This window comes from Hyla sarda (assembly GCF_029499605.1).
Source record: "Hyla sarda isolate aHylSar1 chromosome 1 unlocalized genomic scaffold, aHylSar1.hap1 SUPER_1_unloc_12, whole genome shotgun sequence".
Taxonomy (NCBI): domain Eukaryota; kingdom Metazoa; phylum Chordata; class Amphibia; order Anura; family Hylidae; genus Hyla; species Hyla sarda.
Genome location: NW_026607573.1, coordinates 415,001 through 442,008, shown reverse-complemented (window position 1 = coordinate 442,008; position 27,008 = coordinate 415,001). Strand labels below are relative to the sequence as shown.

Sequence of the window (27,008 nt, the reverse complement as noted above, 5' to 3'; positions counted from 1 at the left end):
AGCGCCAGACAAGAGCAGAGAACTGGAGGTAAGTATAGGCCCTGCACCACAGGTCCCAGCAGCACACACAGTCCGCAAATGAGATGTAGAGGACAAGCACCACAGCTGGCAATAGAGACAGCTAGAACAGGCAGAGTACCACAAGTCACAGCTGTTCCACTAGTGCCAGGCAACAGAAGCAAAATTCACAGCTGCACACCATAGATGCAACGATAGCAGGCGAAGCACCACAAGTCCCAGCGGGACTCAGTGACAGGTAATCACCGTCGCCTCAACGCTCCGCCATCACTGCCGACAGCCGCTCTGGAAGAGCACCGGAGTCCCACAGTATCCGGATTCCAGGTAGGTGAGTTGGAGCCTAGGGGTACTCTCAAAACAGGATAATTTGAGCTGGGATATCCAACTCAGCTCTCTATCCAGGCCACGTCGTGCAGGTGCCTTCTAATGATTTGTGTAGACGCCGTTTAGTTCTCTAAGCTCGGTATATGAACCCGCTCAGTACAGAAGAGATTATACTATGCGCCATTTCTCTAATCTGATGGTTCGCCTCTGTGCTCCTGTTACTATCATTCCAGTTCGTTGTCGATCTCCCAACCAAGATGGGCAGAGAGAGTTGCGACTCTGTCCCTTCCTTTTGGTTTCCGTCCTTATTAATAGGGCGCATCGAACCATACGTTACTAAGTTGCAGGGCATAGCGAAGTCAAAGTAACAACAGTACAGTATGAAAGTCGGGTATACAGTCAGGGCATAAAAGGGTTACCAAACAACAGCGATAGGAGCACTAACAGGAAATGCACAAGCAAACCTATAATCGGGGACAAACCAGCCAAGTCAGTAACAGAGAGAGCGGTGTGGTACAGAATGCAAGAATTACGAGATATATAAGGGTGGATAGCAAACTAGAGCCAGAGAACAGGGAACGTTTCCTTATCACCGGGAAGGAAATGATTAGAGTGCTGCTTAAATAAGCCGGCTCAAGAGGGTGTGAAAGCTAAGGACGGATATGATTGGCCAGTTGCCCACACCTCTTGATTGGCGATAGCTACCTGCATATGTCTTTTTTTTTTTTTTTTTTCTTTTGTATATACTATAACCCAATTTATACACACTATAAAACAATTGATATATATATATATAATATACAGTGGTCCCTCAACATACGATGATAATCCATTCCAAACAGACCATCGTTTGTTGAAACCATCGTATGTTGAGGGATCCGTGCAATGTAAAGTATAGGACAGTGGTCTACAACCTGCGGACCTCCAGATATTGCAAAACTACAACACCCAGCATGCCCGGACAGCCGTTGGCTGTCCGGGCATGCTGGGTGTTGTAGTTTTGCAACATCTGGAGGTCCGTAGGTTGTAGACCACTGTTAGAGAAAGTTGTACTCACCTGACCCCGCCGCTCTGGACCGTCGCCGCTCGTCACCACTGCCCGAGATGCCGCCGTCCATCGCTGTCGCCGCGTCCCCGAGGTGTCCCCGACGCTCCGGTAAGGCCTCTGCTTCCCCGGCAACCGCGCTCTCCGTCGTCTCCATCATGTCGCTACGCACGCCGCTCGTATTGGATGACGGGACGGCGTGCGCAGCGACATGATGACGTTGATGGATAGCGCCGACGATGCAGAGGATCCCGAAGAGGACGCGCCGGAGCCCCAAGGACAGGTAAGTGATCATCAGCGGACCACACGGGGCACCGTAAACGGCTATCCAGCGGCAGCTGAAGCAGTCTGCGCTGCAGCATAGCCGTTTATGCGATGGCCCCGACATAAAAAAGCATCGTATGTTGATGCTGCCTTCACCATGTGATGGCCTCTGAGAGCGATCGTATGCTGAAATGATCGTATGTCGGGGCCATCGTAGGTCGGGGGGTCACTGTATATATATGGTATGTCGGGGCCATCGTAGGTCGAGGGGTCACTGTAAAAGCTGCATGAATGTTTTCAGTTAGATAGAATGGTGTCAATTTTGGAAAAAAAATTTAATCCATTTTAACCCCAACAGAAAATCCCAGTAAGAATTCTGAGGGAAACTTCATGTTATCTGTGTGTGATAAAGGAGAAGATGGAGAGATCATGAAGTGCTCCTCAGGAGAAGATGGAGAGATCATGGAGCGCTCCTCAGGACAAGATGGAGAGATCATGGAGCGCTCCTCAGGACAAGATGGAGAGATCATGAAGTGCTCCTCAGGAGAAGATGGAGAGATCATGGAGCGCTCCTCAGGAGAAGATGGAGAGATCATGAAGTGCTCCTCAGGAGAAGATGGAGAGATCATGGAGCGCTCCTCAGGAGAAGACCTCCTTACCCCTAATGTCCATCCAGATCTATCCTATAATAATCCCCCTGATCATGGGGAACCTTCTCCTCACCAACCACACATTGGCACCACAAGGACAGAGCAAAAAAGGATTCAATGTGATGAATGTGGGAAATGGTTTACAAAAACAGCTATTTATACACACAGAAGAAATCACACAGGAGAGAAGCCATATTCATGTTCAGAATGTGGAAGATGTTTTTTTTATATAGATCAGAGCTTATTACACATGCAAGAAGTCACACTGGAGAAAAGCCATATCCATGTTCTGAATGTGGGAAATGTTTTTTAAGTAAAGCACAGCTTGTAATCCATGAGAGAAATCACACAGGAGAGAAGCCGTATTCATGCTCAGAATGTGGGAAATGTTTTACAGATAAAGCAACTTGTGTTAGACATGAAACATGTCACACAGGAGTAAAGCCATATCCATGCCCGATATGTGGGACATTTTTTACACGTAAATCATATCTTGCTGTACATGAGAGATGTCACGCAGGAGAAAAGCCACATTCATATTCAGAATGTGGAAAACGTTTTACAGATAAATCAAGTCTTGTTAGACATGAGAGAACTCACAAAAGGGAGACACCATATTTATGTTCAAAATGTGGGAAGTATTTCACAGATAAATCAAGTCTTATTAGACATTCCAGAAGCCACACAGGGGAGAAGGCATATTTATGTTCTGAATGTGAGAAATCTTTTACACGTAAATCGCATCTTGTAATACATAAGAAAAGTCACACAGGAGTGAAACCATATTCTCGTTCAAAATGTGAAAAATATCTTATTAAAACTAAAGAGTAACAGAGAAGAGAAGCCATTTTTTTATGTGGACATATTAACCTCTTTAAAATATATATATATATATATATATATATATATATATATATGTATATGTATATTCAGTATACAAAAGTAATGGGGTTGATAAAATAAACAATTTTAAATTGCATTTATTCCCTTCTGTTTTATTAAACTCCGGATACAGCCCCTTTTGCTATAAACGTCCTTTGTTTATTATAAAATCCCATTTACACTACATTACAAGAGTGGTCCCGGTAAGGTCCCTGGTGCCAAGAACCTGGGATACAGGCAGGAGTGGCAAGCTGATGATGTAGGTGGAGGTAGCGTAGCAGAGCACAGGCAGAGGGGTCAGACAGAGGCAGGGTCACAATAGAAGGCAAAGACCAGACACTGTCACTATTAGTGAACTACAATCAGGCACCAGAGGAGGAGCGACCTTACATAGGTAGTACCAGGCAGAGATTGGAGAGTGAAGGAAATCAGGAATCGTTGGCTGAGATCAGGAATGACAGAAAATATTTAAAGAGACGTAGAAACTTGGAACAAACCTGAAACTGATGCTTTGGATAGGGGATAAAATGTCTAGGGGCAGAGTACACCTTTAAGCCTTAATGGTATTAAGCTCTGAGCTGGAGGCCGTGATTGTGACATCACGCCCCCCTTGTGACATCATGCCACGCCCCCTCCCATGGACATGTCACGAGGGGGCGTGGCAATTACATCACAACCACTGGCAGTGGGAGGTGCTTAGGGAGATCGGGGATAAGATGTCTAGCAGCATCTGTGGCACCTACTTCCTATTGGTGCCACTTCTGGATTTAAAGGGGTATTCCGGGATTTTTGGTTCTTTGTGTGACAGGGGGGCAGTAAAGTTTGTCTAGTTACTAATATACTTCACTTACCTGTGTTCCGTGTCTGGTTTAGAATTTGTCTTCCTTTTCCCCATAAGTTCATTTTCTGCAGCCTATAAAGTGTTGTCTTGGACCTTTCCCAGTTTGCTGTGTGGCCCGAGACAATACAAGTCAGGTGCTGAAAGGGGGCTTGGCTGCGCCATCTGTTGTTCGTGAAGCCAGCCCCCCTGATGACGTTACCCGCGCACATGTGCATTCATCATCATCACAGATATATAGCTTGTGTGTAAGGTGATGTCAGGAAAGTCATGTGATTAAAGGGAGCGTGGCTGTTCTGCAAAGGGTGGGGCAAACAATGTTTAGGAGGGAAATAAGTCATCTCCAACCTTAAAACAAAGGATCCTGGGAATTGTAGTCTGGAAGAGGCCACAGAAACAGGAAGTAGCCAAAATCTACCAGCAGTGTAAGGGGGAACACAGGACATTTAACAACAAGCACAGATCCTCAGTAAGCATGTCCATTACTGTACGACACTTAATTACTAAAATCATCTTATGTCGGAGAACCCCTTTAACAAATACAAACCTTTAACAAATACAAACCGTATTCATGTTCAGAATGTGGGAACTGTTTTGCAGACAAAACAACTCTTAATACACATGAGAGAAGGCACAGAGGAGAGAAGCCATATTCGTGTTCAGAATGTGGGATGCGTTTTATAACTAAGCAAACTAGTTGCCCATGAGAGAAGTCACACTGGAGAGAAGCCTTATTCATGCTCAGAGTATGAGAAATGTAAATCAAATCTCATTATACATGAAAGAAGTCACAGAGGAGAAAAGCCATTTCCATGTTCAGAATGTGGGAAATGTTTTACAATTAAATGGGATTTGGTTAAACATTTATGAAGTCACAGAGGAGAGAAGCCATATTCATGTTCAGAATGTGGGCAATGTTTTGTAAATAAATCATATCTACTTAAACATGTAAGAAGGCACACAGAAGAGAAGCCATGATTGTTTTCAGAATGTGGAAAATGTTTTATAGGTAAATCAGGACTGGTAAAAGAAGAGAAAAAAAGGAGAAGCTTTATTAATATTCAGAATATGGGAAATTATTTTTATTACGGTACTAAACTCAAACTAAAGAATCATCAGAGATGTAAAATATATTTTAATATTCTTCATGTTCTTCGCCGGGCAGAGATCGGAACCGGATGCCTGCTGAAATCCTTCAGCAGGCATCCAGGGCAAACGCAGAGGGGGGCCATGTGCGATCTGCGGCGATACCGGGCTGATCGGGTCTCTGGGACCCGACCGCCCGGTAATTTTGCATGATCCCGGCTGTCACAGACAGCCAGGACCATGCTAAAGAATAGGAGCGAGGTGGCAAGCCGGCCCCCTCCTCCTATCCCCTGCGATCTGTCGGTTAACTAACCAACCAATCGCAAGGGGGGGGGGGCGGTTACTTCCTCCCGTCCTGCCCGGCCCCTTGAAGTCCGGAGAGGACAGGAGGAAGACCGGAGGACGCGGCGGGGGACGGGGGAGTGCTGGGGACCGGCCCCGGTACTTACCTCGTCCCTGAAGACCCGGATCCCAGAGACAGAGGCAGCGGCGACAGGTGAGTTGATCTTCAGCCGCGGTCGGGCCCTTTACAGCAATGCACGTTGCCGTAAAGCGACATGCATTGCTGTAATGGGACCCTGTAAACTACAACTCCCAGCATGCCCAGACAGCCATTGGCGATTGGGCATGCTGGGAGTTGCAGTTTTGCAACATCTGGAGGTCCACAGTTTGGAGACCACTGTGCCCTTCCAGATGTTGCAAAACTACACATCCTCAGCATGCCCTTACTGTGCAGGCATGCTGGGAGTTGTAGTTCTGTAACATCTGGCCCTTCAGATGTTGCAGAACTACAACTCCCAGCATGCCTGGACAGTTTTGGCATACTGGGAATTGTAGTTTTGCAACATCTGGAAGGGCACAGATTGGGAACCACTGTATTAGTGGTCTGCAAACTGTAGTCCTCCAGATGTTGCAAAACTACAACTCCAAACATGCTGGGAGTTGTAGTTCGGCAACATCTGGCTCTAAAGATGTTGCCTAACTACTACTCCCAGCATGCCTGAGAATGCTGGCAACAACTGGAGGCACACAGGTTGGGAAACATTGTCTGTTTCCTAACTCAGTGTTTCCCAACCCGTGTGCCTCCAGCTGTTGCAAAACTATAACTACCAGCATGCACTGATAAACTGTGCATGCTGGGAGTTGTAGTTTTGCAACAGCTGGAGGTTCCCCCCCCCTGTGAATGTACAGGGTACATTCACATGGGCAGGGGGCTTACAGTGAGTATCAGGCTGCAAGTTTGCGATGCAGCTCAAACTCGCAGCAGGAAACTCGCTGTAATCGCCAGCCCGTGTGACTGTACCCTAAAAACACTACACTACACTAACACAAAATAAAATAAAAAGTAAAAAACACTACATATACACATACCCCTACACAGCCCCCCTCCCTCCCCAATAAAAATGAAAAACGTCTGGTACGCCACTGTTTCCATAATGGAGCCTCCAGCTGTTGCAAAACAACAACTCCTAGTATTGCCGGACAGCCGTTGACTGTCCAAGCATGCTGGGAGTTTTGCAACAGCTGGAGGCACCCTGTTTGGGAATCACTGGCGTAGAATACCCCTATGTCCACCCCTATGCAAATCCCTAATTTAGGCCTCAAATGCGCATGGCGCTCTCTCACTTTGGAGCCCTGTCGCATTTCAAGGCAACAGTTTAGGGCCACATATGGGGTATCGCCGTACTCGGGAGAAATTGCCTTACAAATTTTGGGGGGCTTTTTCTCCTTTAACCCCTTATGAAAAGGTGAAGTTGGGGTCTACAACAGCATGTTAGTGTAAAAAAATAAAATTTTTACACTAACACGCTGGTGTTGCCCTATACTGTTCATTTTGACAAGAGGTAAAAGGGAAAAAAAGCCCCCCAAAATTTGTAACGCAATTTCTCCCGACTACGGAGATACCCCATAAGTGGGCGCAAAGTGCTCTGGGGGCGCACAAGAAGGCCCAGAAGGGAGAGTGCGCCATGTACATTTGAGGCGATTTGCACAGGGGTGGCTGATTGTTACAGCAGTTCTGACAAACGCAAAAAAAAAAAAAACCACATGTGACCCCATTTTGGAAACTACACCCCTCACGGAATGTAATGAGGGGTGCAGTGAGAATTTACACCCCACTGGTGTCTGACAGATCTTTGGAACAGTGGGCTGTGCAAATTAAACATTTTGTACAGCCCACTGTTCCAAAGATCTGACAGACACCAGTGGGGGGTAAATGCTCACTGTACCCCTTGTTAAGTTCCTCAAGGGGTCTAGTTTCCAAAATAGTATGCCATGTTGGGGTTATTTTTTTTTTTTTTACATATGCAAAAGTCGTGAAACCCCTGTGGGGTATTAAGGCTCACTTTATTCCTTGTTATGTTCCTCAAGGGGTCTAGTTTCCAAAATGGTATGCCATGTGAGGTTTTTTTGCTGTTGTGGCACCATAGGGGCTTCCTAAATGCGACATGCCCCCCGACCAAAATTTGCTCTCCAAAAGCCAAATATGACTCATTCTCTTCTGAGCATTGTAGTTCGCCCGTAGTGCACTTCAGGTCCACTTATGGGGTACCTTCATACTCAGAATAGATAGGGTTACAAATTTGGGGGGTATTTTCTGCTATTAACCCTTGCAAAAATGTGAAGTTTGGGGGGAAACACACATTTTAGTGAAAAAATATATATATTTTTTTACATATGCAAAAGTCTTGAAACACCTGTGGGGTATTAAGGTTCACTTTACCCCTTGTTACGTTCCCCAAGGGGTCTAGTTTCTAAAATGATGTGCCATGTGGGGATTTTTTGCTGTTCTGGTACCATAGGGGCTTCCTAAATGCAACATGCCCCCCAAAAACCATTTCAGAAAAATGTACTCTCCAAAATCCCCTTGTCGCTCCTTCGGTTCTGAGCCCTCTACTGCGCCCGCCGAACACTTTACATAGACATATGAGGTATGTGCTTACTCGAGAGAAATTGGGCTACAAATATAAGTATACATTTTCTCCTTTTACCCCTTGTATAAATGCAAAAATTGGGTCTACAAGAACATGCAAGTGTAAAAAATGAAGATTGTGAATTTTCTCCTTCACTTTGTCAAATAAAGGAGGTGAGAGACACGGGCGCCATACAGGACATTGCAGGGGTCCGATCAGTTTCCTCCACCCTTGTGTACACCTTGTGCTCACCTGTCTTAGCTGATGTGGCAGGCATAAGTTTATATCCATACTGGATGCAATTCCATCACTGAAATGAAATGCTGCCCACATTTCCCATAAATACTCTAGCTTTGCAGACAGAGGGGGTGTGCAGTTTGATCACTGCACCTGGGCATCTATTCAGGCTGCTGGTGCTGAAGTTCACCCGCTGATTATGACAATAAGTGGGGTGAGGTCAGTTTTGAGTCATTTTCTTAATAAAGTCTTCAGGTTGTGTTCACAGATTTGAGTTTCTGCTGTATGTGGAGGTGTATACTATATATCATGATCCCATAGAGATAACCACAGTATACAGATAGAACTGGGGGTGTATGTCTACTATATATCATGATCCCATAGGTAACAGCAGCGGTATACAGATGTCCTGATCCCATAGAGATAACAGCAGTATACAGATAGAGCTGGGGGTAGATGTCTACTATATATCATGATCCCATAGATAACAGCACCGGTATACAGATGTCCTGATCCCATAGAGATAACAGCAGTATACAGATAGAGCTGGGGGTGTATGTCTACTATATATCCTGATCCCATAGATAATAGCAGCGGTATACAGATGTCCTGATCCCATAGAGATAACAGCAGTATACAGATAAAGCTGGAGGGGAGGTATATATCTACTATATATCCTGATCCCATAGAGATAGCAGCAGCAGTATACAGATAGACAACTTGGTGTAGCTTGAAAAAACTCCCGGCGCTCGTAGTTCACGCTTCATTCATTTATTCCCGTAAGAGGTGAAGAAACATGTCGGGAGGGGAAAAGAGACGGGACAACATCTGTTTCATGGCTGCTCGCTGCTTCACAGATATGTTTTATAAGTCCTGGAGCCCCTTTGCCTGTAGAAATTGACCTAATATGCTCAGGAAACCTGACATTCAAAGATCTTATGGTCTTCCCAACATAGAACATGCCGCACTCTCACTTGAGAGCGTACACCACCGATTTGGTGCGTTATATGTTGGTCCACCCTAAAGGATATACCTCCCAGGATCACTACCTTGTCTGGGCTCATGAAGCGGCGCCAATTGCATGACCCACATCTGTAATTTCCCTTTGGGGCACCCTGCTTTAACCAATTGGTGGGCGTGTGGTTGATACTACCTCTCACCAACTTGGGCTGGGTTCCCACTACGTTTTCTCCCATACGGGAGCGCATACGGCAGGGGAGAGCAAAACCTCGCGAACGTTTCACTCCGGCCGGCTCATTGAAATGAATTACATACGGGAGCGCATACGAAGGCATGCGGGAGCGCAAGGTTTTTGCTCTCCCCTGCCGTATGCGCTCCCGTATGGGGAAAACGTGACGTGAACCCAGCCTTATCTCTCAGGTTAGAGGTCCTGTGGAACGTGATGAGAGGTTTCTTTTTCACCACGTCCCGCAGGATCTCATCCTGGGCCAGTAAAAAACAATTCACATTTTTGAGTATACGTTCCATAGAGCTGTATTCAAATGAGAAAATAAACCTTCTATCCCTAGAAGCCGTGCTGCTGGGCTTTTTCTTTTTTCTTTCCAGAAGTCTATTTCGGTCTAGGGCTCTCACCCGTTTATAAGCTTCTTGCAGCATTGCTTCAGGATAGTTCTTATCACGTAGCCTCTGTAAGAGTTCCTCGGCCTGAGAATCAAAAATATTCATGTCACAGTTGATATGTCTCAAGTGGACAATTGTCCGAACGGTAGTGAATTTACATGGGGTGATAGCTATTATGGTTCAATAGAGAATTCACCGCTGTACTCTTACGATATCCCTTGGTGAGTAAGTGACCCGTGGAGGCAACAAGCTCCACGTCCAGGTAGGTTAATGATTTGTCTCCAAAAACGCTAGTGAACCACATATTGTAATCATTCTCATTTAGGTAGGCGACAAAAAGAGGTCAAATAATTCCAGAGACCCATCCCATACTATGATGACATCATCTATGTATCTATAATACAATTTTAGAATGCAAATATATGGGTTCTTATTAGGATAGATTTTATTTTCCTCCAGATCAGCCAGGTAAAGATTAGCAAAAGTTGGGGCGACGGGAGTCCCCATCGCCGTCCCCGCTGACTGTTTATACCATTTACGATCAAACTGGAATGAGTTACACTTTAACACTAAGGAGAGAAGTTCACAAATAAATTCAACCATACCAGCTCCCATTTCTGGGGCGTATCTCAGCTGTCTCTGGATCGCCTGTACACCCGCATCCTGCGGGATGCGGGTGTACAGGCTCTCCACGTCTATTCTGGCGAGATGGAACGTGTCCTCCCGAATGAAGTGTTCCAATTCTCTAAGTAAATCTCCTGTGTCCTGAAGATATGAGGGGACATTATCAAGCAGGGGTCGTAAATACCAATCCAGGTATTTGGAAACCGACTCAGTCACCGATCCCCACCCGGCCACCGGGCGGGCGATCGAGTGACTTATGGATTTTCGGCAGCCAATACCAGTATGGGCGTTTAGGATGTTCTGTTATCAATTTCTCAGTGAATTTGCCCTATATTAATCCCTGCTCAACTCCCCGTCTCAGCGCTGACCGTATCTTGGCATTGTAATCACTAGTTGGATCTGTACTTAATAAGGTGTAAGTGGTCTTATCCTGGAGCTGTCTCGTCGCCTCCTCCAAATAATAATCACGTGAAAGTAAAACAATATTGCCCCCCTTGTCGTCCGGCTTTACCACAATATCCTCACGTTAACGCAGCCATTTCAATGCCTGCAATTCTCCGGGGGATAAATTAGGTCTATCCTTAGGGTATATCAAGGATAGAGTTTCTCTCAAAACTGCTTCAATGAATTGATCCAGTGGACTGCCGGCCGGTAAGGGGGGATTAAACTTAGATGGGTTACCACCTGAAAAAAAATCAATAGGCGGTTCTATATTTAGATCGCTGGACCCCGCAATGTCACATAAAGTGGCCAAGACAGTACGGTGCTGTTCGGAAAAATTCGGACTTAAACTAAAACCCAACGGACCTATGTATGGGCGGGTCTCCCCTTCTCCTGTTACACCTCCCCCAGATCCCCCTGCCGAGAACTGGAAGAAGCAGAACAGGTTAATTTTCCGAATAGTTTTCCTGAGATCTACTTCAAATCTGACTGGATCGAACTCAGTGGTTAAACAAAAGTTTAAACCTCTACTCAACAGAGCTAGGCAATCATCGCTAAGGTTAACTGTTGTTAAATCACATTGGATACTGTATAAGAAGAGATGTAACTCACATTTGTGGTGGTAGTTGGATCAGTATCACCTACTGGCGCCAGGTGACCTGTTTCCTTTTTACACCTAGTTTTTTGGGGTCTCGGGCGTCCCTGTCTTGTCCGGGTCCTAAAGGGGCACCCTCACCTTCAGTCATTTGACTGGATGAGGAAATAGTCACTGCTCCTTCTCGATCAACCCCTCCCCTGGAGTCAGAGCCCGAGTCGGTGGTCCAATACTCTTTTTGTCTCTGAGGAGGTCTTGGGCGTCTTCTACGGGGTTGTCTTGGTTGCCAATCAAATATTTTTCCTGAATCGTAGTCCAGTTTGTCCCAAAGAAATTTATCTTTTTTCTTTTCCTTTAATTTGGCTTGAATAGGTATGAGGCGTTTTTCAATCCGTTTTATTAAATTAGCATACTGGGTTTCTGACAGACGAGTTTTGAGCTCCATTTTAGCTTTAAGAAGTTCCTCTGTCACCGTAGAGTACTCCTTCTCAGTTCGGGATAGAATAAGTTTTGTTAACCGCAATGCATGATCTTTGTGAATCTCCCTCCATTCCTGGAGGAAATCTGCATCATCCAAAAATTGTGACATTTCCTTGTATGCTCGTAATCCTCTTGGAGCCCTTTCACTTTAACAGTAGGACTGTAAGGAATTCACTGTCCAGAATAACTTGGTTTCTTTTTCTGACAGTGTAGAAATACGTCTGTTCTGTCATTCTCGGAATTATTACGAATCGATGCGATCCCTGGAGGAGGAGATATCAGAAGGAACATCAGTTATATTAAAAACTGGTGCTCTAGGTCAACTGGGACTAAATGACCGCAAAGATATCAACATATTTTCAACTTGATAAATTGTGATATTTACCGTATTTTTCGCCCTATTGGACGCACCAATTTATAGGTGCAAAATCTAAAAAAATAAAGATTCTTAACCCAACAGTGGTCTTCAACCTGCGGACCTCCAGATGTTGCAAAACTACAACTCCCAGCATGTCCGGACAGCTGTTGGCTGTTCGGGCATGCTGGGAGTTGTAGTTTTACAACATCTGGAGGTCCGCAGGTTGAAGACCACTGAATAGGAGGTAATACTCACCTGTCCCCGCCGCTCCGGACCCGTCACCGCTGCCCTGGATGTCGCCCCATCGCTGCTGCCGCTTCCCCGTGGTGTCCCCGACTCTCCGGATGTGTTCTTCCCCGGGATCCACGCTATCCGTCGCCGTCATCACGTCGCTACGCACACCGCTCCTATTGGATGACGGGACGGCGTGCACGACGACGTGATGATGTCGAATGAGAGCGCCGGCCAAGCAGGGGATCCCGGCATGGAGCAGACACCGAGGAGGCAGGTAAGGTCCCTCCCGGTGTCCTTTAAGCTGTTCGGGACAGCCTCAATTTCACCGCGGCGGTCCCGAACAGCCCAACTGAGCAGCCGAGTTAGCGTTACTTTCGCTTCAGACGCGGTGGTCAGCTTTGATCGCCACATCTGAAGGGTCAATACAGGGTATCACCACGATCGGTGATGTGCTGTATTAGCCACGGGTCCCGGCCATTGATGGCCGCAGGGACCGCCGAGATAGGTGTGTATTCGCCATATAAGACGCACCAACTTCCCCCCCCCAGTTTTGGGGACGAAAAAGTGCGTCTTATACGGCAAAAAATACGGTATATGTTTTTTGTATCACGTTCACAAGGACTTTAATATATGTATGTCATTGCTATAGATGCTATACTATACATTGGTAGAATTTTTTAGAAAAATGATATACATGCGTAAACGCATAATGTGAATCGGCTGTTACAATACATTCAATTGCACCTGCTCAGTGTGATGTAAGGGTTAACCACCCTACTGAACAGGTGCAATGATCATGTGACGGTAAAAGGTATGGAGGAAGTAGAAGGGACGTAGGGACCGGTAGAAGCGGAGAGCAGCCGAGAAACAGACGTTGTCCCGTCTCTTTTCTCCCTCCCGACATGTTTCTTCACCTCTTACGGGAATAAATGAATGAAGCGTGAACTACGAGCGCCGGGAGTTTTTACAAGCTACACCAAGTTGGTTTGCATTCTGTCTCTATATCATCTCACAGAGCACCGGATCAATGTATGCTATAGATTGTGGACTGATGCACCAGTGGGCAGAGTTATAGACTGTATTTCCTTGACAAAGTATACAGATAGAGCTGGAGGGGAGGTGTATATCTACTATATATACTGATCCCAGAGATAGCAGTATACAGATAGAGCTGGAGGGGAGGTGTATATCTACTATATATACTGATCCAATAGAGATAGCAGTATACAGATAGAGCTGGAGGTGTATATCTACTATATATATTGATCCCATAGAGATAGCAGTATACAGATAGAGCTGGAGGGGAGGTGTATATCTACTATATCTTGTTACGCCGAGCGCTCCGGGTCCCCGCTCCTCCCCGGAGCGCTCACGGCGTTCTCCTGTTCGCAGCGCCCCGGTCAGACCCGCTGACCGGGTGCGCTGCGATAATGTCCCCAGCCGGGATGCGATTCGCGATGCGGGACGCGCCCGCTCGTGGTGTGCATCCCGACCCGCTTACCAGACTCGTTTCCCGTCTGTGCTGTCCCGGCGCGCGCGGCCCCGCTCCCTAGGGCGCGCACGCGCCGGGTCTTTGCGATTTAAAGGGCCGGTGCGCCACTGATTGGCGCATGGGTTTTAATTAGTGTCTTCACCTGTGCACTTCCCTATAATACCTCACTTCCCCTGCACTTCCTTGCCGGATCTTGTTGCCATTGTGCCAGGGAAAGCGTTTCCTTGTGTATTCCTAGCCTGTGTTCCAGACCTCTTTCCGTTGCCCCTTTGAATCTTTGGTTATGCCTTTTGGGCTTTGCAACGCCCCTGCCGTCTTCCAGGACTTTGTAAATGACATTTTTCGTGATCTTTTATATACCTGTGTTGTGGTCTACCTGGACGATATTTTGATTTTATCTTCCAACCTAGAAGAACACCGCCGGCATGTCCACATGGTTCTTCAGAGACTTCGGGACAATCAGTTATATGCCAAAATGGAAAAATGTCTCTTTGAATGCCAATCTCTTCCCTTCCTAGGATATTTAGTCTCTGGCCAGGGACTCCAAATGGACCCGGACAAACTATTAGCCGTATTGGATTGGCCACGCCCTTCCGGACTCCGAGCTATCCATTGTTTCTTGGGGTTTGCCAATTACTACAGACAGTTTATTCCACATTTTTCCACTATTGTGGCCCCAATTGTGGCCCTAACCAAGAAAAACGCCAACCCTAAGTCCTGGCCTCCTCAAGCGGAAGAGGCATTCAACCGTCTCAAAACTGCCTTTTCTTCTGTTCCCGTACTCTCCAGACCGGATCCATCTAAACCCTTCTCACTGGAGGTAGACGCCTCCTCGGTGGGAGCTGGAGCGGTACTCCTACAGAAAAATTCTTCCGGACATGCTGTTACTTGTGGTTTCTTTTCTAGGACCTTCTCTCCGGCGGAAAAAAACTACTCCATTGGGGATCGAGAACTACTGGCCATAAAACTGGCTCTCGAGGAATGGAGGCACCTGCTGGAGGGGTCCAAATACCCAGTTATTATATACACCGATCACAAGAATCTCTCTTATCTTCAGTCTGCCCAACGGCTGAACCCTCGCCAGGCTAGGTGGTCGTTGTTCTTTGCCCGTTTTAACTTTGAGATTCATTTTCGCCCTGCTGACAAGAACATTAGGGCTGACGCTCTCTCTTGTTCCTCGGATGCCTCTGAAATGGAAGCCTCCCCGCAACACATTATTCCTCCTGACTGTCTGATCTCCGCTTCTCCAGCTTCCATCAGACAAACTCCTCCAGGAAAGACCTTCGTCCCTCCACGCCAGCGCCTCAGGATTCTCAGGTGGGGACACTCCTCACACCTCGCCGGCCATGCTGGCATCAAGAAATCCGTCCAGCTCATCTCTCGTTTTTATTGGTGGTCTACCCTGGAAACAGATGTTGCTGATTTTGTTCGGGCTTGTACAGTCTGTGCCCGGGACAAGACTCCTCGCCAGAAGCCTGCTGGTCTCCTCCATCCTCTGCCTGTTCCTGAGCGACCATGGTCTCAGATTGCTATGGACTTTATTACAGACTTACCTTTATCCCATGGCAACACAGTTATTTGGGTGGTCGTTGATCGTTTTTCTAAGATGGCACATTTTATTCCTCTTCCAGGTCTTCCTTCTGCGCTTCAGTTGGCGAAACAATTTTTTGTGCACATTTTTGGCCTTCACGGGCTTCCCACGCATATCGTCTCGGATAGAGGCGTTCAATTTGTGTCGAAATTCTGGAGGGCCCTCTGTAATAAGCTTAAAATCAAATTAAACTTCTCGTCTTCTTATCATCCCCAATCCAATGGGCAAGTGGAAAGAGTTAATCAGGTTCTTGGTGACTATTTGCGACATTTTGTTTCCTCCCGCCAGGATGACTGGGCCGATCTCCTACCATGGGCCGAATTCTCGTACAATTTCAGAGTCTCTGAGTCTTCCGCTAAATCCCCATTCTTTGTGGTGTACGGCCGTCACCCTCTTTCCCCCCCTCCCCACTCCCATGCCTTCTGGTTTGCCCGCTGTTGATGAGGTGACTCGGGACTTCTACACCATCTGGAAAGAGACTCAAAAATCTCTCCTACAGGCCTCATCCCGGATGAAGAAATATGGCGACAAAAAAAGAAGAACTCCTCCTGTCTTTTCTCCTGGTGACAAAGTGTGGCTCTCCGCCAAGTATGTCCGCTTTCGTGTCCCCAGTTATAAACTGGGACCACGTTATCTTGGTCCTTTTAAAATCAAATGCCAAATCAATCCTGTCTCTTACAAACTCCTTCTTCCTCCTCCTCTCCGTATTCCCAATGCTTTTCATGTCTCTCTCCTTAAACCACTTATCCTTAACCGCTTCTCTCCTAAGGTTGTTGCTCCTACTCCTGTCTCCGGGTCCTCTGACATCTTCTCGGTTAAAGAAATTCTGGCATCCAAGACGGCCAGAGGTAAAAAAAAAAATTCTTGTAGATTGGGAGAATTGCGGCCCGGAGGAGAGGTCATGGGAACCCGAGGACAACATCCTTGACAAGGACCTTATCCACAAGTTCTCGGGTTCTAAAAAGAGGGGGAGACCCAAGGGGGGGTACTGTTACGCCGAGCGCTCCGGGTCCCCGCTCCTCCCCGGAGCGCTCACGGCGTTCTCCTGTTCGCAGCGCCCCGGTCAGACCCGCTGACCGGGTGCGCTGCGATAATGTCCCCAGCCGGGATGCGATTCGCGATGCGGGACGCGCCCGCTCGCGGTGCGCATCCCGACCCGCTTACCAGACTCGTTCCCAGTCTGTGCTGTCCCGGTGCGCGCGGCCCCGCTCCCTAGGGTGCGCGTGCGCCGGGTCTTTGCGATTTAAAGGGCCGGTGCGCCACTGATTGGCGCATGGGTTTTAATTATTGTCTTCACCTGTGCACTTCCCTATAATACCTCACTTCCCCTGCACTTCCTTGCCGGATCTTGTTGCCATTGTGCCAGTGAAAGCGTTCCTTGTGTGTTCCTAGCCTGTGTTCCAGACCTCTTGCCGTTGCCCCTGACTACGATCCTTGCTGCCTGCCCTGACCTTCTGCTACGTCCGACCCTGCTCTTGTCTAATCCCTTGTACCGCGCCTATCTCAGCAGTCAGAGAGGTTGAGCCGTTGCCGGTGGATACGACCTGTTGCTACCGCCGCTGCAAGTCCATCCCGCTTTGCGGCGGGCTCTGGTGAAAACCAGTAGCAACTTAGAACCGGTCCACCGACACGGTCCACGCCAATCCCTCTCTGACACAGAGGATCCACCTCCAGCCTGCCGAATCCTGACATATCTGCTGATCCAATAGAGATAGCAGTATACAGATAAAGCTGGAGGGGAGGTGTATGACTATTATATATCCTGATCCCATAGAGAAAGCAGCAGTATACAGATAGAGCTGGAGGGTAGGGGTATATCTACTATATATCCTGATCCCATAGAGATAGCAGCAGTATACAGATAGAGCTGGAAGGAAGGTGTATAAGTTTAAAGCCTATTTAGGCTGTATTTGTGAGAGGGGCGGAAGTATCCCCCCTGCACGTCTAGATGGGGCGGAAAGGGTTGTTGGTGGGGGGGAAGAGGTATGTAACGCCCCTGCCTCCTATTGGAAGGGCGTTCGTGACGTGTGTGAATCCCTCCCTCTTTTTCTTCATTCGTCCATTACAGGGTATGCCCACTAAAGGCGTGCCCTCCGTTGCGGTCATTGGGCACAAATCTGACCGGTATGTTAAGTTTAAATGTCCTACATAACAGGTAGGTAATGTACTATTGTAATCACGAGCACGAATGTGAAGCCCCGATCACAACTACTATATATCCTGATCCCATAGAGATAGCAGCAGCAGTATACAGATATAGCTGGAGGGGAGGTGTATAACTACTATATACACTAGTAGACAATGTGAAGTAATGTCCAGCTCACTTCCCCAGCCTGTAGCGCCTAAGACTGAAGAACAAGTGGATGTCCAGGTAGGTGCAGAACGATGCTCTTTATTGAAATAAAAACTTCAGTACATGGAAAACATGGGCACAGGTTACGCGTTTCGGCCCTGGCGTTGGGCCTTAGTCATACATTAAACACATGCATATACGAGCCTTAAATAGGGGATGTATCCCGTCAGTACCCAATCCAAGGGGTTTGGTCACGGGACACATCCTCCTCCCCACTTGATGGCTCATTGCACCCGTGCAAGTTGAGATAACAAATAGACATGACTACAAATGCATAAAATGTAAAATGCGCAAATAAAATATTGTATATACCGTATTTTTCGCCGTATAAGACGCACTTTTTCTTCTCCAAAACTGGGGGGAAATTGGTGCGTCTTATACGGCGAATACACACCTATCGCGGCGGTCCCTGCGGCCATCAACAGCCGGGACCCGCGGCTAATACAGGACATCACCGATCGCGGTGACGCCCTGTATTAACCCTTCGGACGCAGCAATCAAAGCTGACCGCCGCGTCTGAAGCAAAAGTGACTGTATCCCGGCTGCTCAGTCAGGCTGTTCGGGACCGCCGCGGTGAAATCCCGAACAGCTTACAGGAAACCGGGAGGGACCTTACCTGCCTCCTCGGTGTCTGCTCCGTGCCGGGATCCCCTGCATGGCCGGCGCTCCCCTTCGACGTCATCACGTTGTCGCGCACGCCGTCCCGTCATGCAATAGGAGCGGCGTGCATAGTGACGTGATGACGGCGACGGAGAGCGTGGATCCTGGGGAAGATGTCTGGAGCGGCGACAGCGATGGAGCGACATCCAGGGCAGTGGTGACGGGTCCGGAGCGGCGGGGACACGTGAGTATTACCTCCTATACCAGTGGTCTTCAACCTGCGGACCTCCAGATGTTGCAAAACTACAACTCCCAGCATGCTGGGCCGGATCCCATAGAGATAGCAGTATACAGATAGAGCTGAAGGGGAGGGGTGTAACTACTATATATCCTGATCCCATAGAGATAGCAGTATAGAGATAGAGCTGGAGGGGAGGGGTATAACTACTATATATCCTGATCCCATAGAGATAGCAGTATACAGATAGAGCTGAAGGGGAGGTATATAACTACAATAAATCCTGATCCCAGAGAGATAGCTGCAGTATACAGATAGAGCTGGAGGGGAGGTGTATAACTACTATATATCCTCCTGATCCCATAGAGATAGCAGTATACAGATAGAGCTGGAGGGGAGGGGTATAACTACTATATATCCTGATCCCATAGAGATAGCAGTATACAGATAGTGCTGGAGGGGAGGGGTATAACTACTATATATCCTGATCCCATAGAGATAGCAGTAGTATACAGATAGAGCTGGAGGGGAGGTATATAACTACTAAATATCCTGATCCCAGAGAGATAGCAGCAGTATACAGATAGAGCTGGAGGGGAGGTATATAACTACTATATATCTTGATCCCATAGAGATAGCAGTATACAGATAGAGCTGGAGGGGAGGGGTATAACTACTATATATCCTGATCCCATAGAGATAGCAGTATACAGATAGAGCTGGAGGGGAGGTATATAACTACAATAAATCCTGATCCCAGAGAGATAGCAGCAGTATACAGATAGAGCTGGAGGGGAGGTGTATAACTACTATATATCCTCCTGATCCCATAGAGATAGCAGTATACAGATAGAGCTGGAGGGGAGGGGTATAACTACTATATATCCTGATCCCATAGAGATAGCAGTATACAGATAGCGCTGGAGGGGAGGGGTATAACTACTATATATCCTGATCCCATAGAGATAGCAGTAGTATACAGATAGAGCTGGAGGGGAGGTATATAACTACTAAATATCCTGATCCCAGAGAGATAGCAGTAGTATACAGATAGAGCTGGAGGGGTGGTGTATAACAACTATATATCCTGATCCCACAGAGATAGGAGTATACAGATAGAGCTGGAGGGGAGGGGTATACCTACTATATATCCTGATCCCATAGAGATAGGAGTATACAGATAGAGCTGGAGGGGAGGGGTATACCTACTATATATCCTGATCCCATATAGATAGCAGTATACAGATAGAGCTGGAGGGGAGGGGTATAACTACTATATATCCTGATCCCAGAGAGATAGCAGTATACAGATAGAGCTGGAGGGGAGGTGTATATCTACTATTTATACTGATCCCATAGAGATAGCAGTATACATATAGAGCTGGAGGGGAGGTGTATAACTACTATATCTACTGATCCCATAGAGATAGCAGCAGTATACAGAGCTGGAGGGGGTATAACTACACTGCTCAAAAAACTAAAGGTCTCCCTGTGATAACACATCGTAGATCTGATGAACTAATCGTATGAAATCCTTTCCTCTTTACATAGTTGAATTCGCTGACAACAAAATCACAAAAATTATCAATGGAAATCATTAACCCCTGAAGGTCTGGATATGGAGTCACCCTCAAAATCACAGAGGAAAACCTCACTACAGGCTGATCCAACTTTATGTAATGTCCTTAATACAAGTCCCAATGAGGCTCAGTAGTGTGTGTGGCCTCCACGTGCCCGTATGACCTCCCCGCCTGGGCATGCTCCTGATGAGGTGGAGGATGGTCTCCTGAGGGATGTCCTCCCAGACCTGGACTAAAGTATCCACCAACTCCTGGACAGTCTGTGGTGGATGGAGCGAGACGTCCCAGATGTGCTCAATCGGATTCAGGGGAACGGGCGGCCAGTCCATAGCATCAATGCCTTCCTCTTGTAGGAACTGCTGACACACTCCACCCACATGAGGTCTAGCATTGTCTTGTATTAGGAGGAACCCAACCGCACCAGCATATGGTCTCACAAGGGGTCTGAGGATCTCATCTCCGTACCTAATGGCAGTCAGGCTACCTCTGGCAAGAACATGGAGGGCTGTGCGGCCCCCCAACGAAATGAGAGGAGATCAGAGGCCAAAAGTGGTACTAAGTGACAAAACACAAGGGTCTTTGAGGTCCGGACTGAGTCTCTGAGCAGGGTAAGGACTAGTCCTGGGCAGACATCCTCCCAGAGTTTATAATAAGCCGTTTCCCTACTGCATAGCCCCAACCATGTGATCTCCAGGAAATAGTCCATAAAGCACCCAACAATGCATTTGTCTACTCCTAGGAACAGAGGGGGAAATTTATCAAAACCCGTGGAGAGGAAAAGTTGCCCAGTTGCCCATAGCAACCAATCAGATCGCTCCTTTCATTTTGCCTTGGCCTTGTTAAAAATGAAAGAAGCGATCTGATTGGTTGTTATGGGAAACTGGGCAGCTTTTCCTCTGCAAAATTCTTGGTAAATCTGCCCCAGTTGTTTCATCAGTGATTGGGCACCTCGGGCAGCACATGGAGTTGGGCAACTTGGGCAGCACCTGGCATTGGGCACCTCGGGCAGCACCTAGCGTTGGGCAGCACCTGGTCTTGGGCACCTCGGGCAGCACCTAGCGTTGGGCAGCACCTGGTTTTGGGCACCTCGGGCAGCACCTGGCATCGGGCAGTGCTTAATGTTGGACACCTTGGGCAGCACCTGGTGTTGGACACCTCTGGCAGTATCTGGCGTTGCGTACCTCGGGCAGTACCTGGCGTTGGGCACCTCGGGCAGTGCCTGGCGTTGGGCACCTCGGGCAGTGCCTGGCGTTGGGCACCTCGGGCAGTACCTGGCGTTGGGCACCTCGGGCAGTACCTGGCGTTGGGCACCTCGGGCAGTACCTGGCGTTGGGCACCTCGGGCAGTACCTGGCGTTGGGCACCTCGGGCAGTACCTGGCGTTGGGCACCTCGGGCAGTACCTGGCGTTGGGCACCTCGGGCAGTACCTGGCGTTGGGCACCTCGGGCAGTACCTGGCGTTGGGCACCTCGGGCAGCACCTGGTGTTGGGCACCTCGGGCAGTACCTGGTGTTGGGCACCTCGGGCAGCACCTGATGTTGCACAGATAACTTTTGATCTTGAAGGTATAAACCCAGTGTGGCGCGGAATGGTGCAAAATACTACACAATTATCTCACATTATTTATTACACACAGTATATCGCACTCTCGAATAGAGAGACTCCCCTTGGTGCATTACATATAAAATAAATGTTTTCCATATTACAGTCAGCACAGATCAATAGTTTTTGGATGACTTCATTATATAATAGGGGAGACCAGGACTTCCAATAAAGTGTCTCACTGGGCTATAAAGTTCTTCGGCAATTGGATGAGGAATTCCTCCTGTTGCGAACCCCTGACCGGGCCCTCAGAGTTACGTGTTTCTACATCTATTCTCCATGTGCTCCTAATTCAGTACAATAGTTGCTCCTATATTGGCCACATTTACCAACAACAAATACCAAAAACTTTGGCTTCAAAGAACTCCAAAGAGTCTTCTGTAAAATGAAATGTTTTCGCTCAACACTATACAATACGATGCGATGAGTTTACAAATGTTGTCATTCCTGTGTGACTTCTCTCATGTCTAACATGATCTGATTTATCTGTAAAACATCTCCCACATTCTGAACATGAATACGGCTTCTCTCCTGTGTGACATACCATATGTTTAACAAGTCGTATTTTTTGTGTATAACATTTCCCACATTCAGAACATGAAAACGGCTTTTCTCCTGTGTGATGTCTCTGATGTATAACGAGTTGTGATTTGTGTGTATAACATTTCCCACATTCTGAGCATGAATATGGCTTCACTCCTGTGTGAGTTCTCTCATGTATAGCAAGATTTGATCTATAAGCAAAACATTTTTCACAGACTGGACATGAATAGGGCTTCTCTCCTGTGTGACATCTTTCATGTTTTATTAGGTCATCTTTACTTGTAAAACATTTCTCACATTCTGAACATGAATGTGGCCTCTCTCCTGTGTGACTTCTCACATGTCTAACAAGATTTGTTTTGTGTGAAAAGCATTTACCACATTCTGAACATGAATATGGCTTCTCTCCTGTGTGAATTCTTTTGTGTATAACAAGCATGTATTTAGTTGTAAAGCATTTTCCACATTCTGAACATGAATACGGTTTCTCTCCTGTGTGAATTCTTCTATGAGTAAAAAGAGTTGATCTTTGTGTAAACCATTTCCCACATTCATCACATTGGATCCTTTTCTTCTCTGTCTTTGTGGTAACAATGTGTGGTTGGTCAGGAGAAGGTTCCCCAGGATCAGGGGGATTATTATATAATAGATCTGGATGGACATTAGGGGTAAGGAGGTCTTCTCCTGAGGAGCGCTCCATGATCTCTCCATCTTCTGCTGCGTATCGCTCCATGATCCCTCCATCTTCTCCTGCGTATCGCTCCATGATCTCTCCATCTTTTCCTGAGGAGCGCTCCATGATCTCTCCATCTTCTCCTGCGTATCGCTCCATGATCTCTCCATCTTCTCCTGCGTATCGCTCCATGATCTCTCCATCTTCTCCTGCGTATCGCTCCCTGATCTCTCCATCTTCTCCTGAGCAGCGCTCCATGATCTCTCCATCTTCTCCTTTGTCACTCACAGATAACATGACATTGCCCTCAGTATTCTTACTGGGATTAACTGTTGGAATAAAATGGATTTTTTTGTTGTTGTCAATTAATCACAGATTGGTCGGCTACCGACCCCTTCCTACCTGCCAATCGCACGGCCCACACTACACAGTAAACCCTACATCATTCATTGTATAGTGGTGATGCTGGCTAACTGCAACTAAGCTCCCATTGAAGTGAATGGAGCCAAGTTGTAATACCACACATAACCTCAGGTGACAGGGGTGGTGCTGTCTTTGGAAGAAAATTAGCTCTGTTCTTCGAACCCCTTTAGGCAAAATCATCAGCTCTGCTCACCGAGAGACTTCACTGGAAGAAAGATGCCCTATACTGAAACCGGGAGAGGAACACTTGTGATATATACAATCACTGAGGAAAAAACCTTGGAACGGACCCACAGAGGACCCCGGAGAGGACCCACAGAGGACCCCGGAGAGGACCCACAGACGACCCCGGAGAGGACCCACAGACGACCCCGGAGAGGACCCACAGATGACCCCGGAGAGGATCTCTATGTGCAGTCTCCTTCCTCAGGTCCTGACTATACATAACACAGGATCACTGGGGCCTGAAGGGTTAATGTAATGTAGATCTAAGGTGGAGCCTCCCCTGAAGAAACCTCTGAATTCCCTCTGTATCCATTATTACATCCCTGGGGTGACACCTCCTGGCATTATTACATCCCTGGGGTGACACCTCCTGGCATTATTACATCCCTGGGGTGACACCTCCTGGCATTATTACATCCCTGGGGTGACACCTCCTGGCATTATTACATCCCTGGGGTGACACCTCCTGGCATTATTACATCCCTGGGGTGACACCTCCTGGCATTATTACATCCCTGGGGTGACACCTCCTGGCATTATTACATCCCTGGGGTGACACCTCCTGGCATTATTACATCCCTGGGGTGACACCTCCTGGCATTATTACATCCCTGGGGTGACACCTCCTGGCATTATTGCATTCATGGGGTAACACCTCCAGGCAAAATTACATACATGGGGTAACACCTCCAGGCAAAATTACATACCTGGGGTAACACCTCCTGGCAAAATTACATACCTGGGGTAACACCTCCTGGCATTATTACATATCTGGGACAATACCTCCTGGAATTATTACATACCTGGGGTAACACCTCCTGGAATTTCCTCCTTCACTTCCCTCATACACGGGTGATGGCCCCTCATCCTCTCTTCTTCATCCTCCACTTTATTATTAGTCAGATCTCCCCCCTGATGTGACATATAGAACAATTCACTACAATACAGCAGACAGGAGGAGCAACAGAGACCCCCAAAATCTATGACTGCAGGACCCCCCTATAGAGATATAGGATCAGCCTCATCTACCTGATGCTTCTCTGGGACATTTCCCTCTGGACAGTCCTGGGAATACAGAGGGCGGGGACACCTCTCGGGTGGATTTCTATCAATGACTCCATCTGTAGGGAACACACAGTGATGAATAGATTATTCCATGTGATGATCAGATGATGGGTGTAGTAGTATCTAGGAGACCCTCCACCAATAAAAGTCTCCCCCTCCTTACACTGCTGATCGGCCCCCAAATCCGTCTCCTCTTCTGGTTCATCTTTAACCTCAACCTTAATACACATCAGATCTTCACCCTAAAGACCAAAAAAAACAAAACAAAAAAAAATAAAACACAACAAAATAAAAAGGGTCTCTCGAATTCCACCATAACCTGGGCCTTTATCTCCACAGGTTGTTTTCCTCAGTTATTCTGCCCGGTAACAGCTGTTCTGCTGAGAGATGGATTCCTGCTTCTGATTGGAGGATCAGATTCTGCCCGGTAACCATGATCTTCTGCCCAGTGATGCTCCAGCCCAACAACAGCATTCTGATTGGCTGGAGCCCCATTGGCGGGAAAAGTATTTCCCTTCTATACTGGGCTGTGGTGTCTCCAGCTCAGTCACCTGTGGGAAGATTAGAAGAAGCCCCCGCCCTCCCCCTTTTATTTCACTTTCCTTTCCATCACAATGTTTTATAGAAGAGGTAAGTGACCCGAGAAGTCATGGGGGACATGTCTATTATTATATCTTATTGTGGTGAGCGCTGAGAGGGACTGGAGTATGAATGGGTTATATTAGTAGTAACATAAAGTGGTAACATAACACATTCATACTCCAGTCCCTCTCAGCGCTCACTATTATATATATCTGTATTAGTTTATAACACTGTGTACACATATACAGGGAGACGTATATATATATATATATATATTTGTATTAGTTTATAACACTGTGTACACATATACAGGGAGACGTATATATATATATATCTGTATTAGTTTATAACACTGTGTACACATATACAGGGAGACTTATATATTTGTATTAGTTTATAACACTGTGTACACATATACAGGGAGACGTATATATATATATATATATTAGTATTAGTTTATAACACTGTGTACACATATACAGGGAGACGTATATATATATATTTGTATTAGTTTATAACACTGTACACATATACAGGGAGACGTATATATATATATATTTGTATTAGTTTATAATACTGTGTACACATATACAGGGAGACGTATATATATATATTTGTATTAGTTTATAACACTGTGTACACATATACAGGGAGACGTATATATATATATTTGTATTAGTTTATAACACTGTGTACACATATACAGGGAGACGTATATATATATATCTGTATTAGTTTATAACACTGTGTACACATATACAGGGAGACGTATATATATATATATCTGTATTAGTTTATAACACTGTGTACACATATACAGGGAGACGTATATATATATATATCTGTATTAGTTTATAACACTGTGTACACATATACAGGGAGACGTATATATATATATTTGTATTAGTTTATAACACTGTGTACACATATACAGGGAGACGTATATATATATTTGTATTAGTTTATAACACTGTGTACACATATACAGGGAGACGTATATATATATATATATATATATATCTGTATTAGTTTATAACACTGTGTACACATATACAGGGAGACGTATATATATATATATATATCTGTATTAGTTTATAACACTGTGTACACATATACAGGGAGACGTATATATATATATATATATATTTGTATTAGTTTATAACACTGTGTACACATATACAGGGAGACGTATATATATATATATTTGTATTAGTTTATAACACTGTGTACACATATACAGGGAGACGTGTGTATATATATATATATATATTTGTATTAGTTTATAACACTGTGTACACATATACAGGGAGACGTGTATATATATATATATATATTTGTATTAGTTTATAACACTGTGTACACATATACAGGGAGACGTATATATATATATCTGTATTAGTTTATAACACTGTGTACACATATACAGGGAGACGTATATATATATATTTGTATTAGTTTATAACACTGTGTACA

The 27,008-nt window shown here is 46.3% G+C and overlaps 2 protein-coding genes across 2 annotated transcripts in view; one reads left to right on the top strand and one right to left on the bottom strand.

Moving 5' to 3' along the window:
- The window catches only part of LOC130297964 (uncharacterized), an 80,794-nt gene that overhangs the window by 47,593 nt on the left and 6,193 nt on the right, over positions 1-27,008 (bottom strand). The window contains exons 5-10 of the mRNA XM_056550836.1: positions 25,117-25,195; positions 24,918-25,009; positions 24,692-24,800; positions 22,442-23,569; positions 11,639-12,061; positions 9,850-10,007 (exon numbers count right to left, since the gene is read on the bottom strand). Coding sequence (XP_056406811.1) covers positions 9,850-10,007; positions 11,639-12,061; positions 22,442-23,569; positions 24,692-24,800; positions 24,918-25,009; positions 25,117-25,195 — 1,989 coding nt within the window. The remainder of the gene's footprint in view (positions 1-9,849; positions 10,008-11,638; positions 12,062-22,441; positions 23,570-24,691; positions 24,801-24,917; positions 25,010-25,116; positions 25,196-27,008) is intronic.
- LOC130297963 (uncharacterized protein DDB_G0290685-like) overlaps positions 23,629-27,008 on the top strand; it is a 79,292-nt gene continuing 75,912 nt past the window's right edge. Inside the window, exons 1-2 of the mRNA XM_056550835.1 lie at positions 23,629-24,093; positions 25,293-25,583. The gene's annotated coding sequence lies outside the window, so the exon portion shown is untranslated. The remainder of the gene's footprint in view (positions 24,094-25,292; positions 25,584-27,008) is intronic.